Source organism: Thamnophis sirtalis, unplaced genomic scaffold (assembly GCF_051295495.1).
Source record: "Thamnophis sirtalis isolate CommonGarterSnake01/CBP01778 unplaced genomic scaffold, rThaSir2_p1.2 scaffold_1, whole genome shotgun sequence".
Lineage (NCBI taxonomy): Eukaryota > Metazoa > Chordata > Lepidosauria > Squamata > Natricidae > Thamnophis > Thamnophis sirtalis.
Genome location: NW_028261381.1, coordinates 64726487 through 64742204, shown reverse-complemented (window position 1 = coordinate 64742204; position 15718 = coordinate 64726487). Strand labels below are relative to the sequence as shown.

At 42.8% G+C, this 15718-nt stretch overlaps 1 protein-coding gene across 1 annotated transcript; it reads left to right on the top strand.

The window, feature by feature from the left end:
* LOC106543792 (olfactory receptor 10K1-like) lies at positions 1 to 945 on the top strand. The gene has a single exon (XM_014059871.2). The coding sequence runs from the start codon at positions 1 to 3 to the stop codon at positions 943 to 945; it is 945 nt and encodes a 314-aa protein (XP_013915346.2).
* Positions 946 to 15718: the final 14773 nt, after the last annotated feature.

Genomic DNA, 15718 nt, shown 5'->3' with positions numbered 1-15718 from the left:
ATGAAAAATAGTAACGACAGCTCCGTAAATGATTTTCTCTTGCTGGGCTTTTCCATCCTTGGAAAGAAACCAACTTTACTTTTTGTGATTTTCTCCCTCACTTATGGCACCATCCTGACCTTCAACATCATTATCATATCAGTCATATCGCTTGACCGGACTCTACATTGTCCAATGTACTTTTTACTTTTTGCATTATCTGTCTCAGAAACTTGTACTACCTTTGTCACTGTCCCCAAACTTCTTTTCATTCTGTTGACGGGCAGACAGTCCATTTCCTTTGTTGGATGTGCTATGCAGATGTTTTGCTTTTTCAGTTTGGGAGCCAACAGCTGTTTCCTGTTAGTCGCTATGTCTTATGACCGGTATGCAGCAATTTGCTACCCACTTCAGTACCAGGTGCTGATGGAGAAAAGGGTTTGCGTCAAACTAGCAGCAGCATCATGTCTCGCAGGATGCTGTATATCTCTAATGATTTGCATCCTTATATTCAGGTTGCCTTTTTGTGGGCCAAAAGAAATCCAACATTTTTTCTGTGACATTTCACCTGTGCTGAGCCTGACTTGCACTGATACTTACCTGACTCATCTGGTGGTGGTCCTTTTATGTGCTGTTGTTTTGCTGGGCACAGTCCTATTGACCTCTGTTTCATACACCTATATTATTTCTGCTATCCTAAGGATCTCCTCCAGTTTGGGAAGAAAAAAAATGTTCTCCACCTGTGCTTCCCATCTCACTGTGGTGATCACCCACTTCAGTTCTGCTTGTTTTGTGTATTTGAGACCTAAGACAGCTTCCTCAATAGGTCAAGAGGCATGGATCTCAACCGTTTTTGTCTTTATAACCCCGCTGCTGAACCCTTTGATTTATAGCTTGAGAAATAAAGAAGTTAAATTATCCATTCAAAAACTGCTAAGGAGTTCATTTTGTCCTCAGAGGCTCTAAACAGAGGAAGTGATTTTGATATGCTGCAAATGCTTTTTGTTTGTGGTCATAAACAATTTAATTTCTCATTTGTTGATATGTTCCCTGGAGTATATAACATGGCTTATTGTCTTATGTATTTTTTTAATAGAGGAAATAAAACCATTTTTCCCTTTTTGCTTTGCTCCTAATTTACAGTTTAAGAGCAGAAAAGGAGGCAGTGACAGGATGATCTGCTTGCTTCTGCCTGGAGGCCTGGAGAAAATGTCAAGAATCTTTTGTGGGCTGAGACCCCTGTTTAATTTTGTGTAGTCTTCATCAAAATGTGCACACGGTTAGATCAACACCGCATACTAGCCTCCCTGCAGCATAACAACTTCCCCATCTGAGCTCCTTGACTCCACTTCTGGACTGACAGTGGAGTTCCCATAAATTAATGGTTCTGGGGGATTTCAATCTGCCTTCTTTAGGAATGGCATGTGAGGCGGTTCAGGAGTTCATGGCCTATGGGCCTATCCAGGTAACCCAGAACCAGACACATGGTAGTGGTCACACTGCAGAATCAGTTCCTGTCAAAGCCTAAATTTTATGATTTGAAACTGGGGGAGCACTTGGTATCTCCCTTTATCTTGGCTGGATCATTCCCTGACTTCCATGGGATTCTCCAGTATCCACCCAATGCTCCACTGTAGGGAACCATTACAGTAGATTGGTCTGCCTCTGACAATTGAAGAACCTGAATGGATTTGAGAAGGTGCTGAGGATTGTTGCTGTTAGTCTGTTGCAGGATTCATCTGAAGCCTTGGTTGCTACTTGGAAAAAGGGGGTGGCTGAGGCCTCTTCACTTCTCTGGGGGATCCTTGCCCCTCTTGGAGACCCTGCCAAATGAGAGCAGAAGTTTGTAGAGCATCACTGGCACTCAACCAAAGACAAATTCAATAGAAAATGAGTCAGAGTCTCTATCAAAGCCTTCCTGGTGATGGTAGGGCAGTGAAACAGCAGTACTTCTCCATCCTTATTGCATCCACAAATTGCTACCCCTCAGCCCTGTTTTTGATGATACAAGCCCTCATGAGTAAAGGGGACCGGGAAAAATTTTTGCAGGGACATGTTGAGGAATTTCTCAGCATTGATTAAACAAAATTACTCAAATAACTCTTAGCTGGACACCAGCCTCATTGCAGGTGCAGAGGAGCTGATTCTTACCCAGTTATATAGGATTGGTGTTTTATATATATATATATATATATATATATATATATATATATATATATATATATATATATATATATATATATGTGTGTGTGTGTGTGTGTGTGTGTGTGTGTGTGTGTGTGTGTGTGTGTGTGTGTGTGTGTGTGGTGTGTGTGTGGTGTGTGTGTGTATTTTGAATTGTTGATTATTGTATACCACCCAGAGTCACATCTTCTGAGATGGATGGCCATATAAATCTTATTAATAAATAAATTAAAAGCTACTTTTTTTTTCAAGATTAAAATTTGTCTGAGTCATCTTCTTCTACTTCATGCTGCTGGGCTACTGCAAACTGCCCCCATGGGCAAAGGAATGGCCCACCTGGCTCAAAAGAAATGGCTACATGATTTCATTTATCTGTCACCCCCATGAGTTAGTAAATATAATGTAGGACATTATTTTAAAAGTAGAAAGCATTTCAGAAAGTATGCAAGGACTATGGAAGCCAGGGATATTTCAAGATTAATTTCAGAACCTCTGAAAAGAGTGAGGATTGTTAAGATAGTAACATGGTCGTTAAATGAATCTCGCTTCCCCATTGGCTTCGTTATCACAAGTTTGCAAAAGGTGATCACATGACCCTGGGACATTAAAACTGTCATAAATGTGTGCCAGTTGCCAAGTGTCCAAATTTTGATCATGTGATCATGGGGATGCTGCAAAGGTTGTAAGTATGAAAAATAATCATAAGTCACTTTTTTAGTGCCTCTGTAACTTTTAACCACTAAATGAATGGTTGTAAAATAAGGACTATCTGTGCATCTCACATGCAACATTGGATTGTCAATTCTGCATGATTTAAAAGCAGGTACTTTTACTACTTGCCATTATTGTTTTAGCTTTGTTGTTTCTGCCTTCAATCTACAAGTTAATATTTTAAGATAAAAGAGATTGAGTGATGTATAGATTAAAGGACCCCAATCATAGTCTGATTGGGGTTCTTTAATCTATAATCCTTCAATCTGCAAATTAGTATTTCAAGATGAAAGAGATCAAGCTACATAATAAGGCTTCTTGGTGAACTGCAATGGAGGTTTGAACTAATTATGAATGTGAAATATGAATTCCCAGTACATCCTCAAGTTTATTTTGCCTAGAGGTCATACTGAACATATTAATAATATGTTGATTATTTCAACTGAGAGTTTCATGGACTGGGTTTTTAATTAATGGTAAACAAAATATAAAATGAGCAATTCTATCCAAAATATTTCATTTTTCATCTTTGGAATTTTGATTTCTGATCTGGTAAGTTTAATTAAGCTTTTCTACTTAGACTAATATACTTTTAAATGCTTATATCTTCAGTAAATGCCTATCTTTGTCCTCCTCCTCATTGTCATCATCATCATCTTTTTTCAAACACAGCTATACTCAGCTCTTCTGATGTAAAAATATTGCTATGTTTTACTTAGAATTCTCTTGTCACCCAAACTCCAAAAGCTTCTTTATGATGCTTTGTGAGAATTAAATCTCCTGTAGAACATGAGATGCAAAAAAGAATAATAAGATAACAGAGTTGGAAGGGATCTTGGTGGTCTTCTAGTCCAACCCTCTGCTCAAGCAGGAGACCCTATGCCATTTCAGACAAATGGCTGTCCAATCTCTTCTTAAAAATTTCCAGTGATGGAGTACCCACAATTTGGAGGAAAGTCATCCACTGTCGGGAAATTTCTAGATTGGTTCCCTCCTTGATAAGTTCCATCCATTGCTACTTGTCCTGCTTTGGAGAATAGGTTGATCCCCTTTTCCTTGGGGTTCCCACAAATATTAGAACAGTGCTACCATGTCACCTCTAGTTCTTGTTTTCTGTAGACTATACAACCAAATTCCTGCAGCCGTTCTTCATGTTTTAGCCTCCACACCCTAATCTTTGTTTCTCTTCTCTGCCATATTTCTAGAGTCTAAACATCATTTTTATATCATGGTGAGCAAAACTGGATGCAATATTTTAGGTGTGGTCTTACCAAGGCATTATAAAACGGTACCAACACTTCATGTGAACTTGATTAAATCCCTTTGTTAATCCAGCCTAGGAGTGTATTGGTTTTTTTTTAGCAGCTGCAGCAAACTGCTGGCTCATATTTAAGTGGCTGTCCACTAGGAGTCCTAGAACTCTCTCACAGTTACTGCTATTGAGCCAGGTATCACCCATTCTATACCTATACATTTGGTTTTCTTGCCTAAGTGTAAAATTTTACTTTTTTCACCATTGAATTTCATCTTGTTAGATAGGGCCCAGTGTTCTAATCTGTCAAAATCCTTCTGGATTTTAAGATTATCTTCTGGCAGTGATGTGCAGTGAGGTGTATGGCTGGTGAGGCAAGCGGGCAAAAGCCACCCTATGTCGGACACAGCGGCAGGGCTTTCGGATGCCCTGGAGCTGTGTCCGCCATAGAGGCGGGACGCCTCTATGTCCGACGCAGTGGCAGGGTGGCTTTTGCCTCTAGTGCCGGGGCGGCAGGGTGGCTTTTGCCCGCTTGCGGCCCTGCTGCCCTGGCACTAGAGGCAAAAGCCGCCCTGCCACTATGTCCGACATAGAGGCGTCCTGCCTCTATGGCGGACACAGCGTCGGGGCGTCCGAAAGCCCTGCCACTATGTCCGACATAGAAGCGTCCCGCTATGTCCAAAAGCCATGCCGCTATGTCCAAAAGCCCTGCTGCTATGTCCAACATAAAAAAAGTGCCAGCCCGCGCGCCAGCAGAGGCAGGTAAAACACACACACAGAGAGACACAAATTACTTACAATAATACAATTACTTACAAATTACATTAATTTTGAATTTCTCCCCCTCCCTCCGACCCACATACCTTTTCCAGCTGTTTCACAGAGGATTTCAACTCTGCTCTTGTCTGCCATGATGAAAATGTAAAAATGTAAAAGGAAAAAGGCAAGAGCTGCTGAGGTCAGGCTGGGCTAGCTGCTGCCAGAGTCCCCAATGGATGACTCTGATTAACTGTTTAAAAAAGCCTTTAAAAAAACACCCTCTACAGGAGGAGGCAAGGGAACCAAGTGCCTCATCTACATAAGGAATTTTTTGGGTTTAAATCCTTACTTAACTCTGCTCAAATGATCATAAAGATAGACTAAATGAGGCACGTGGTTCTCCCGCCTCCTCCTGTAGAGGGCACTTTTTAGAGGCTGTTTTAAACAGTTAAGCACTAAGCAGAGCCAACCACTGTGACTCTGGCAGCAACTACCTCAGCCTTTTTCCTTTTACAGTTTTTTTTTTCATGTTAACAGTGGTGAGGCCCTGCCTCCCCAGACTGCACGTCACTGCCTTCTGGGGTGTTGGCTATTCCTGCCAACTTTTATCCCCTCATCTAAATCATTTATGAACAGGTTGAAAAGTACTGGGCCTAAGACAGAGCCTTGGTAAGTACCCCACTGCTTAGTTCCTCCATGTAGATGCAGTTCAATTGAGGATTACACTTTAACAGTGGTTGGTCAACCAATTATAAATCCTATTTTCTATTTTAGCAAGAAGTAGGTTATGGTCTGCTTTGTCAAATGCCTTACTAAGTCCAATTATACTATGTCCACAGCATTTCATTCCACCATTTTAGTCATTTTGTCAGTGAATGCAATAAGATTTGTTGGGCATGATCTGTCTTTGACAAACCCATGTTGGTTTCTGGTTATAACTTTGCTTGCTTCTAGATGTTCAGAGATCTGTTGTTTTATTATCTTTTCAAGGTTTTTCTCAGATATTGATGTCAGGCTGCTTGGTCTATAGTTTCCTGGATTCATTTTTTTGCCCCCTTTTTTTAAATGGAAGCCATGCCTGCTCTTTTCATTCCTCTGGTAAGGTGGGAAAAGCTCTTTTCCAGTCCTCTGGTAAATCCACGGGGCTCCAGGATCTTTGAAATGTATATTTCAGTGATTCCAAAATCATGTCTTCCAGGTCCTTTGAAGCTCTGGGATAGATTCCATCTGGTCCTGGTGATTTGAACTCATCTATGGTGGACAACTGTTCTCCTACTATTTTCTTGCCTACTTTAATTTGTATTCCTAGTCTGTCTTTTTCTGTTTTTAAAAGTTTGTGCTGTTTTTGTTTTGTTTTGTGTGAAGATAAATGCAAAGAATGAATTAACCAGTCTGTTTTCTCCCTCCTACCTGTCATTTCCTTGCCATCTTCTCCCATTAATGGACCATTTTTTTCCTTCTTGTTTTTTTCCATGTTTTTAATATTTTTAAGATATTTTTTGATATTTGTTGCAAGTCTTAACTCATTCTGAGCCTTACTTTACCTGACCATCTTTGCAAAATTGGTGTGCATGTATACTGGCATTCTGTCATAGTTATTTGTCCCTCTTTCCATTTTTTATACTTGGCCTTTTTGTCTTTCAGTTTATTAGATAGTTCTTTATGCAATCACGCTGGTTTCTTCTTGGGTCTCTTATTTTTCTTTTCAGTGATATTGTGCTGGACTTTTATAATTACATTCTTTTAGAATTTCCTAAGATCGTTGAGTTTTTTATTCACGAACATTACCCCAGCTCTCTCTAAGTTTGTTGAAATCATTTCTTTTTAAAGCCTAAGACACTAGTTTGATTTTGTTCTATTGCTTGTGTCTGCATTATATTGAATTCCAATATGACATGGTTTCCCTTACGCAAAGGTCCTGCTACTTCAACCACCTTTATCATTTCATCTCTGTTAGTAAAAATTAAGTCCAGGATAGCTGATCCTCTTTTTCCCCTCCTCTACCTTTTGGATGACAAAGTTGGGAGCCAGTCTCAGTAGGAACTTGTTTGAGCTCCCATTTGATGTCAGCGTAATTAAAGTCCCCCGTTATGACATTCGGGTGACGTGTTTAATCTCACGAAGTTTCAGTAATGGCAACTATATAATACCTGCTCTCATGAACTAATATTTCAAGTTCACCCTGTTTGTTTCTTAAATTTTGAGCATTAGGCATATGAGTCCTTTATGGCCAACCCCAGGTTTGTTTCCTATAACTCCTTTTCTATATCTGAGTTTTCCTTCTTTTCCACCATTCCCTATCTCCTAGTTCAATTGGTTGCCTTGGGATTTATGCTTGGGATTAGGTCCTAAAGATTCTAAAGATTGGTCACCCTTCCCCCTCAATTTTAGTTTAAGCTTCGGATAAGCTAAGCTGGTCATTTTCCACGTACAGCCTTTCCGGTTCTTCTCAGGTGCAGTCCATCCCATGTCAGAAGCCTTCAAATAGATAACATAGACTGTGGTCTAAGAATCTGAAGTTCTCTTAATGCCACCATCCCTTAAACCAGTAGTTTAATTCTAAAATCTGTTGTTCTCTCATTGGATGTTGACCTTTTGCTGGAAGTACAGTTGAAAACATTAACTGTGTTTCTAACTCTTTGACTTCCTTGCTGAACTGCTTATAATCTCTTGATATTGTTTTCAGGTTCATTGTCATGTCACTCATCCCCATATGAAAGAGAAGAAAAAATACTAATATGTGGGCTTGGTGATTCAATCACATCTTTGATTTTTGCTCCTCGATGGCAAATGAAATTAATGAGTCAGCAAATGGTTCTTCTTTCTTCCACATACTAGTACAAGCTGCAGTGGTTAATTCTATTATTTGTAGATTGAGGAAAAGTGTTACATACAGTATCTCCTCAATCAATTTATATTACTTATGATGTAGTAAACATATTAATGTTCAAATGGGCAACAAATACATATACCTGTACAACTGTAATAACCACAATCATTACAATGTGGCTACAGTGGTGGGTTTAAAAATTTTTTAGAACCTCTTCTGTAGGTGTGGCCTGCTTTGTGGGAGTGGCTTGCCAGCCATCTGACTGGGTGGGAGTGGCTTGCCAGCCATGTGACTGGGTGGGAGTTGCCAACTTGTAAAATGCGGTGAAACTCACTTAATAACGCTCTTGCTTAGCAACCAAAATGTTGGCTCAGAAATTCTGGCATTTGAAGCAAGGAAGCAAGGAAATATTTTTAAACAGATCAAAAGAAGAATATTTTTTTATTAATCAAAGCAAATAAAATTATTTTTGAATCTTTTTCCTGTGTAAATGCATGTACAGTATGGATAGAAAGATTGAAGTGCAAAAGAATGTGTCAAAGACAACCATTTGATCATAAAACAAAATGTAGATGTAATGTGTATGTAGATGTAATTCAGACATAACTTTATTATTCTATTGGCACCGAAGTGTATGGAACTGATAGAATATCTGTGTCAATTAATTAGTAAAGTGGATCATATCTGTTCAGCATTGCTTAATTGCTCTCATTTAAACTACTTCAGTCAATTTTAGCAACATTCCTTCAAAATACCTTATAATGAAGATGTGCTTTGTGGCGACCTGGCTCCAATTTTTTATTGGATAAAGACAAAATCATATCTATCTTTTACAGTCTTGTCATATCCTCACTTAATCCACTCATCTATAGTCTACGGAACCAGGAGGTGAAGGATGCAGTTAGCAGAATGTTAGACAAGATAATGTTACTGAAGTAAAAATTAAATATAACTTCCTTCATATTAAAGAAATAGCCCATAATTGCATTTTCTCTGAGGAAAAATGCAATTGAAAGCTTGATGACACTTTGAGTTGACATTTGCTTGTATTTGACCAGATTAAGATCCATTCCTTCAACATATAGAAGTATTTCCCTTACACTGGAGACAGTAAATCCCTCAGTGCAGTAGTGGAATGGACCTCAAATCCATGTCCCCCCACTCTACTTGCAATATTCGCTGCCGGCTTCCTCATTGACTTTCTTGGAAAGTTGCCAAATAAGATTGCAAACAGCAATCCCATAATCATAGAGCACTTGGCAAGAGAGATAAATATGGTCCTATGACAGGGGCCAAATGACATTTTACAAAAATTGGAAATGCCATACAAACCGTAAAGCCTGTTGCAAGGCCACCAACAATTACCAAAAGGTGGACAAAGGAGAGATGGAGCAGGAGATTGGGAGGGGGGGGGGAGAGAGAGAGAAACATTTAGAGGAACAATGGAAAGGAAAAGGAAACAGCGGAGGCAAGCAGAGAAGAAGGCAAAATAGAGGAAGAGAAAAGGAGATAGAGAAATGGGAGAATAAACCACAGGGCCAGGAAGTATTTGAGAGGAGAGAGGGAGAGAGAAGAGGTCTTACCAGTCCATTCTGCTTCACCCCACACTGCATGGTCAAATGTCAAATGCAACAAGACCTGCCAGAGGAGGGGCAGATCTCCCTGCTCCAGCCAAGAGATCAGTGAGACCAGTGATTGATTACAATTTCAGGGGTGGACATTATAGATGTACCTGCCCGAGACCACCTAGGCCCAGAAATCATGTTCAGTTGGAAAACTACTGAGGGCAGCAGTGAAGGAGCCAACTGAGCCAACCTATCCTAAACAACTCCAGAATTAAGAATTAAGGGACTGCAGAAGCAGGCATCGCAACCCACAAGTGAAGCCTCAACAATGCCCTGGCTGGTTACAGACTCAGTGGGAACAATTTCTTCTGTGGCAGATCTTTACTCATGAAAGCCAAATGGGAGTTTTATGTATTGGAGTGAAGGGAACGCAGGAGCCATGGATAGCCAGAAAGATGGTCTTTATTACACAGAAAGTAAGGTGACAGCGATTCAAATACGAACAGATCGCGCCCAGTATTTATAGAAAATGTAACAACACAATAACCAATCAGGGGCCGGGTACTGCACAGCAACTGCTGATGCAGTACCTCGGCCAATCAGGGAAGATTAGGTGTTTCAGGAAGGCTAGCAACAGCCTCCAATGCCTCCCGGCCAATCAGGGCTCAGCAGAGCGGTTGCTGGCCCTTTTTTCATGTATCAGAATACACAACACCCCTTCCCCCCAGATCTGCGCATGCTTGGTTAAGGAGCATGCGCAGACGACCTCGGACCAGGCCTCTTCGTTGTGGATGGACTTGGAGAGGTAGTGACGCAAGAAACATAACAAGCAACTTTGAAAGTTCAAGAACATTGTAAGATTTACATTTTCATTTCCCCCCAGTTAAGTACATTTTTTCATTAATTCATTTCAAGCAGTTTGTCTCCATTTTTTCACTTCTCCTTCCCCCCAGTTGATTTATATTTGCATTTCCCCCCAGCAATTCATTCACATTTCTCCTTCCCCCCAGTTCATTTATTCACATTTCATTTGCATACCCCATTTTAGCAACTTCTCATTTACCTTTTCCCCAACTAGTACACATTTTTGCACACCCCATTTTAGCAACTTCTCATTTACCTTTCCCCCAACTAGTACACATTTTTTCATTAGCTCATTTTTACAAGTTTCTCAATTTCACTTCTCCTTCCCCCCAGTTCATTTATTCACATTTCTTTCTTTTATTTTTCCCCTCCTGTTCTGCGCATGCCCAAAACAAACCCCTTTGAATTCTTCCGATCCTGGCTCGGAGGCAACTCTGAAGTGAAGAATAGCCCTGGAGGCGGCTCGTGGATGGCTTTGGGGAGCAGAGGCAGGGCCTTGCACGGAGGTGGGGTACTGGCAGGGCAGCGCGGAGGTCTGTGAGCGGGGAAGCCGGTGTTGGTGGCGTTGCGCAGCTGGAAACAGCTCTGCGCCTGGGGTGGCAGGCAGGACAGGAGGGAATGGCAGGCCCTGGAGGCAGCGAAGTGAAGACAGGTGGCCTTGGGAGGCTTGCAGCTTTCGCAGGAAGGCGGCGGCGGAGGCCTGGAGGCGCCAAAGGCATGCAAACGAGTGGCTTTGGGAGGAGTAGAGGCGCGCAGGCGGCACGGCTCGGAACGGAGCGGGCTTTTGCAGCACCCTGGAGGCGGTAGAGACGGCAGGGCCGGCTGCGCAGGCGGTGAGGGCGCAGGGCCTCGGCGGTTTGGGAGGACCGGCAGGCAGCGGAGGCAAAAACCAGCAGCGGAGGCAAGGCAGGCTGGGTCGTGAGGCACGCGGTGGCCGCGGAAGGCTGGTGCGAGCGGAACCGGGGGCGCAGCGGCTGAGCGGGGAGGCGCTGGCCTTCCTGCCTCCTCGGCTTCTCGTTGGGAGGCAGGCATCGCAGGGAGGCAGGAGGCAGGCAGGCGGTGGCCCGGCATTGAGCTCACGCGGCAGGCTTCTCAGGGAGGAATTAGTGAGCCCTGGAGGCATCGGGGAGACTGGGAGGCATCGCGACGGCGGCTCTTGGGAAGCAGGCAGAGGCTCTCCCTGGGCGGCTGAGTTGAGGAGCGTGGAGAGCAGCCGGCTCGCAGAGGCGGAGCTGGCTGGATCCGTGAGGTGCACAGAAAACCCAACAACTTCGGGCCCAGACAGTTCTGGCTGAGGTTGGCTGGACACTGCTGTAGCTGGGCGCATGCTGGCCTTGGGTTCCGGCAGGTCCTTCACGGGCTCTTCTCCGCGGTTGAGCCTCGCGGTCCATTGCTCGTCCTTGCGCATCGGCAGCACTCCGTCCGGGGTGAGCGCGGGACACCCCCTCGGGCGGATGGAGGCCGCGTCTGATCGATGCCAAGTTGGCGGAGACGCTGGCAGGCTCCAACGGCAGTGGCTATGGCTGCTGCTGCTGGAAGGTAGCCTCTGGAGTTGCGCGAAGGTCGCTCGGGTAGCCTCTGGAGTTGTGCGAAGTAGAGGTGGCTGCGACTGGCTATTTTTTCTTGTTCCAGGCCCTGCGGGAATCGCGGATCCCATCCTCGTCACCAGTTTTATGTATTGGAGTGAAGGGAACGCAGGAGCCATGGATAGCCAGAAAGATGGTCTTTATTACACAGAAAGTAAGGTGACAGCGATTCAAATACGAACAGATCGCGCCCAGTATTTATAGAAAATGTAACAACACAATAACCAATCAGGGGCCGGGTACTGCACAGCAACTGCTGATGCAGTACCTCGGCCAATCAGGGAAGATTAGGTGTTTCAGGAAGGCTAGCAACAGCCTCCAATGCCTCCCGGCCAATCAGGGCTCAGCAGAGCGGTTGCTGGCCCTTTTTTCATGTATCAGAATACACAACAGGGAGCAAGGTCGAGAGGCATTATAACACCATAACAACAACCAAGAGGATGTCCAAAGGTAAACTGCTAGGCCAGACATCTTGTCTCTCACTGACAGATCAACTAGTAGGGTCCCTCCCCAGAAATGCTGGTGCAGGTAGAAGGTATTTACATAAGGGCCTTACTGGACATAGGTGCCTGTTGTGGCCCAGCAGGATCTGTTTGAGCTGCTGATGGACTTGGATAGCGAGGAACCCTATGAGTCTGCTATGGAAGATGTGGAAGACCCTGGGCAGGGTTCAGACTCAGAGCAGGGACCAGAGAGGGTGGTTGGTCACCAGGAGGCGCCTAAGGCATGGAGCAGTGAGGAGGACTCAAGGCAGTTTGTTCCTGATGCCAGGCAAAGGAGGGCGGAGAAATGGAAGCAGCAGCTGTGGAGCCAGACTCATAAGAGATAATCAAGCCCAGGTGGTTGTGGCTTGGCCCCTCCCAAGGAAGTATATAAGTGAGAAATTGGGAGAGGTCCTTTTGCAGGACACAACTGTTTGTAACAGTCTTGAGTCACTCTTGTCTGGTCTGTTTTGCATTTCCGTTCTGTTTGGTTTGAGTTGCTGGCAATCCTTCTTGTATGAGAGTGTTGTCTGGGCTTTCAGCCAATGGAGTTGTAATCCCTGTGATAAAAGAGTGGCAAATAGCCAAGCCTGTGTCTGTGTTATTCACAGGCCAGAGGGGGCATCAGAACAGGTGCCCAAGTGATTCTATTGTACAGGGATTTTTATGAGGCAATTGAAGCGGCTCCCCTACAAAAGCTGGACAATGCAGAGATCTGATGTATTTGAACTAATAGTTTTCTCTAAGATGATTACTGCCCCTTCAGCTGACATTTGGCTCACTGGTTGTAGGACATCCCAAAATTGTTGATACCTTGGCCATTGTATGTGACCAACCCCCCCAGAGTTCTCTGATTGTGTGGACAAACAATGATCTGGTCAGGTAACTGCTCACCTCGCTAGTCCCTGTGAATGGCCCAGAGTCAGAGGGCATTCATCCAGTGCTGTGAGAAGCATACCAGCACTGGATGAGAGATGACCAGATGCCTGCAGAGGGGGTGGGGAAGCTGGACTGAATGAAGAGGGTGTTACAACCAAGGGAGGTACTGTGCTTGCAGGCATCCAGCAAGAGCTAAACTGGAAACAGCCTGAACCCTATTTTGTCTCAAAACTGACTCCAAGAGAAGAGACATTGGGATGGAAGTGATCCTTGAAGAGCTCAACACAAGGGCATTGTGGCAAACCCAAGGGAGAATCTAGATAGGGTTCAGAAATGTTACAGATGCCCCACTGAGATTAAAGGACTGGATGTTGTTAGGACAACTAAGTCTGGTCACCTCATTGCAATGGCAGGTTCAGGGGAGGGTGTCAAGGGCAAGGTCCCACTCACCCCAAAATGGAAGGAAAGGGTCAATGATTAACTTTTGAGGTGGCAGAATTTATTCTATAACATGAGTTGGATGTGTGATGTGCTAGGAGTGCCCAACATTGAATTTGATTACAAGACGATAGGCTGTTCAGAGAGAGATATTGGCAGATCCCTTTAGGTGACTTGGAGAATCTCAGAAAAAATCTGGCAGAATGAAAAGGGGGGGTTATCTGAATGTCTCAGAGCCTGTATGCCTCTCCCTTGGTTGTGTCCAGAAGAAAAATGGATCCCTGAGGATGTGCATAGATTACCACATGCTGAACTGGAGGACCATCCCAAACCAGCATACTACTCCACAGATCATTGCATTGCCTACTGGGATCTAAGTGGTAAAAGTGTGCTGGAACTGAGGACCATCAGTTTCCTATGTATGTACCCAGACGATTGAGAGAAGACAGCATTCATTTACCCACTGGGGTTCTACAAGTACAATCAGATGCCCCAGGCTTTATTGGGGGCCCAAGCAATGTTCCAGCGATTTATGAAGCAGTCAGTCAGAGACATGAACTTCATTGAGATGTTAGGGTATTTAGATAACATCATTGTCTTCATGGAGATTTTAGAACAACATGAAGAGTGACTGGAGAAAGTCCTGATATAAATCCACAAGAAGGGGTTGAAGCTGTCATTGGATAAGTGTAAGTTTTGTCAACCCTTTGTCAACTATTTTGGGCGTATTGTCTCCAAAGAAGAGATATCGATTGACCCTATGAAGGTTGGGACCATTAAACCCCCTATATAGCAACCAGAGTGGGCTGACAGAGCAATGGGAAGAACAAGAGATATTGAGATGCCAGGGAGGGAAGAAGCTAGTTGTCCGGAGAAAGGAATAGAGAGATCCATACTCTAGCAGCCTTTCAAGAATCATGCTACATTTGGAAGGAAGACAACCCCTCCCCATGTTGCTAATTCATGTTTGCATAGACTATGTCTAAAATGAAACATTGGACTGTCAGTTTTACATGGTTTAAAATAGGTATTTTTACTACTTTGCATTGTTGGTCTGGCTTCACAGCTTGTGCTTTCAGAGTATGGTTGAAATCCTATAATGTTTCGATCCCTCAATCTGCAAATTAATTCTTCAGATAAAGATGATCAAATTACATAATGACATTTCTTAGTGAATGGAAGTTTGAACTAAGTATGCAGTGGAACTACCTAATAATGAATAAATACCCAATTATTAACCAATTGTAGTGAGAATTTGAACTAATTACACAACTAATTATGCTATACAGTGGAAATATGAATTCCCAGTAGGTCCTTTTCTAAGAGGTTGTAGTGAGTATTTTAATAGCTTGGTTTTTAAATAATGGTAACAAAGTATAAAATGAACAATTCTTTCCAAGTATTCCATCTTTCATCTTTGGAAATGGAATCTTTCTTTCTAATCTGGTAAGTTCTTTAATTAAGCACTTCAAATCAGCCATATAAATTGTTAAATGCTTACAGCTTTCTCCTTCTCCTCCTATGCTTTATCATATTTTTTTCAGACAGATGTAGGAATACTCAACTGGTCTCTTATAAAAATACTTTCTACTTAGATTTTCTACTTGGACTAATATACTTTTAAATGCTTATAACTTCTTCATCCTACTCTGTTGGAATTAATTTCAGATGCAGGTAGAATGGATGTTGGTGCATAGGAGCTAATAGATGACAATATTTGTTCCACAGAACACTATTTACAGAAATGGATTTCTGGCTGAAGTCTGTAGGAGACAATTATAAATTCATACAAAGTAATTGAACACTCTGATTTCTTTGAAGAGTACTAGAATTTAGAGAAAATACATTTTAGCAAGAAGTTTACATTCTTGCAGACTGAGAAATGTTTCCAGGAATATGGAAGAAGACAACGGTGGATATGAATCCAGTCTTTGTTAATTGACACTACATCCCTATGTAATACTGTACATGCTCTCTAGTAAAACGTTGCATTGTGTAAAGAACTTTTTTATCAAGAGTCCATAATATAACAGTGTTGACTCATGCTTACCAAGCAAACTGTCCCTTTTTAATTTAGTTTTTAGTTTGGTCTTTTCTTAGTCTGCCCCTTTGGACATTCTGAGACAACCCAACAGTACTCATATTGCTATAAAGCTTTCCACTTTTTCCCTTTTTAAAATTCTATCAGA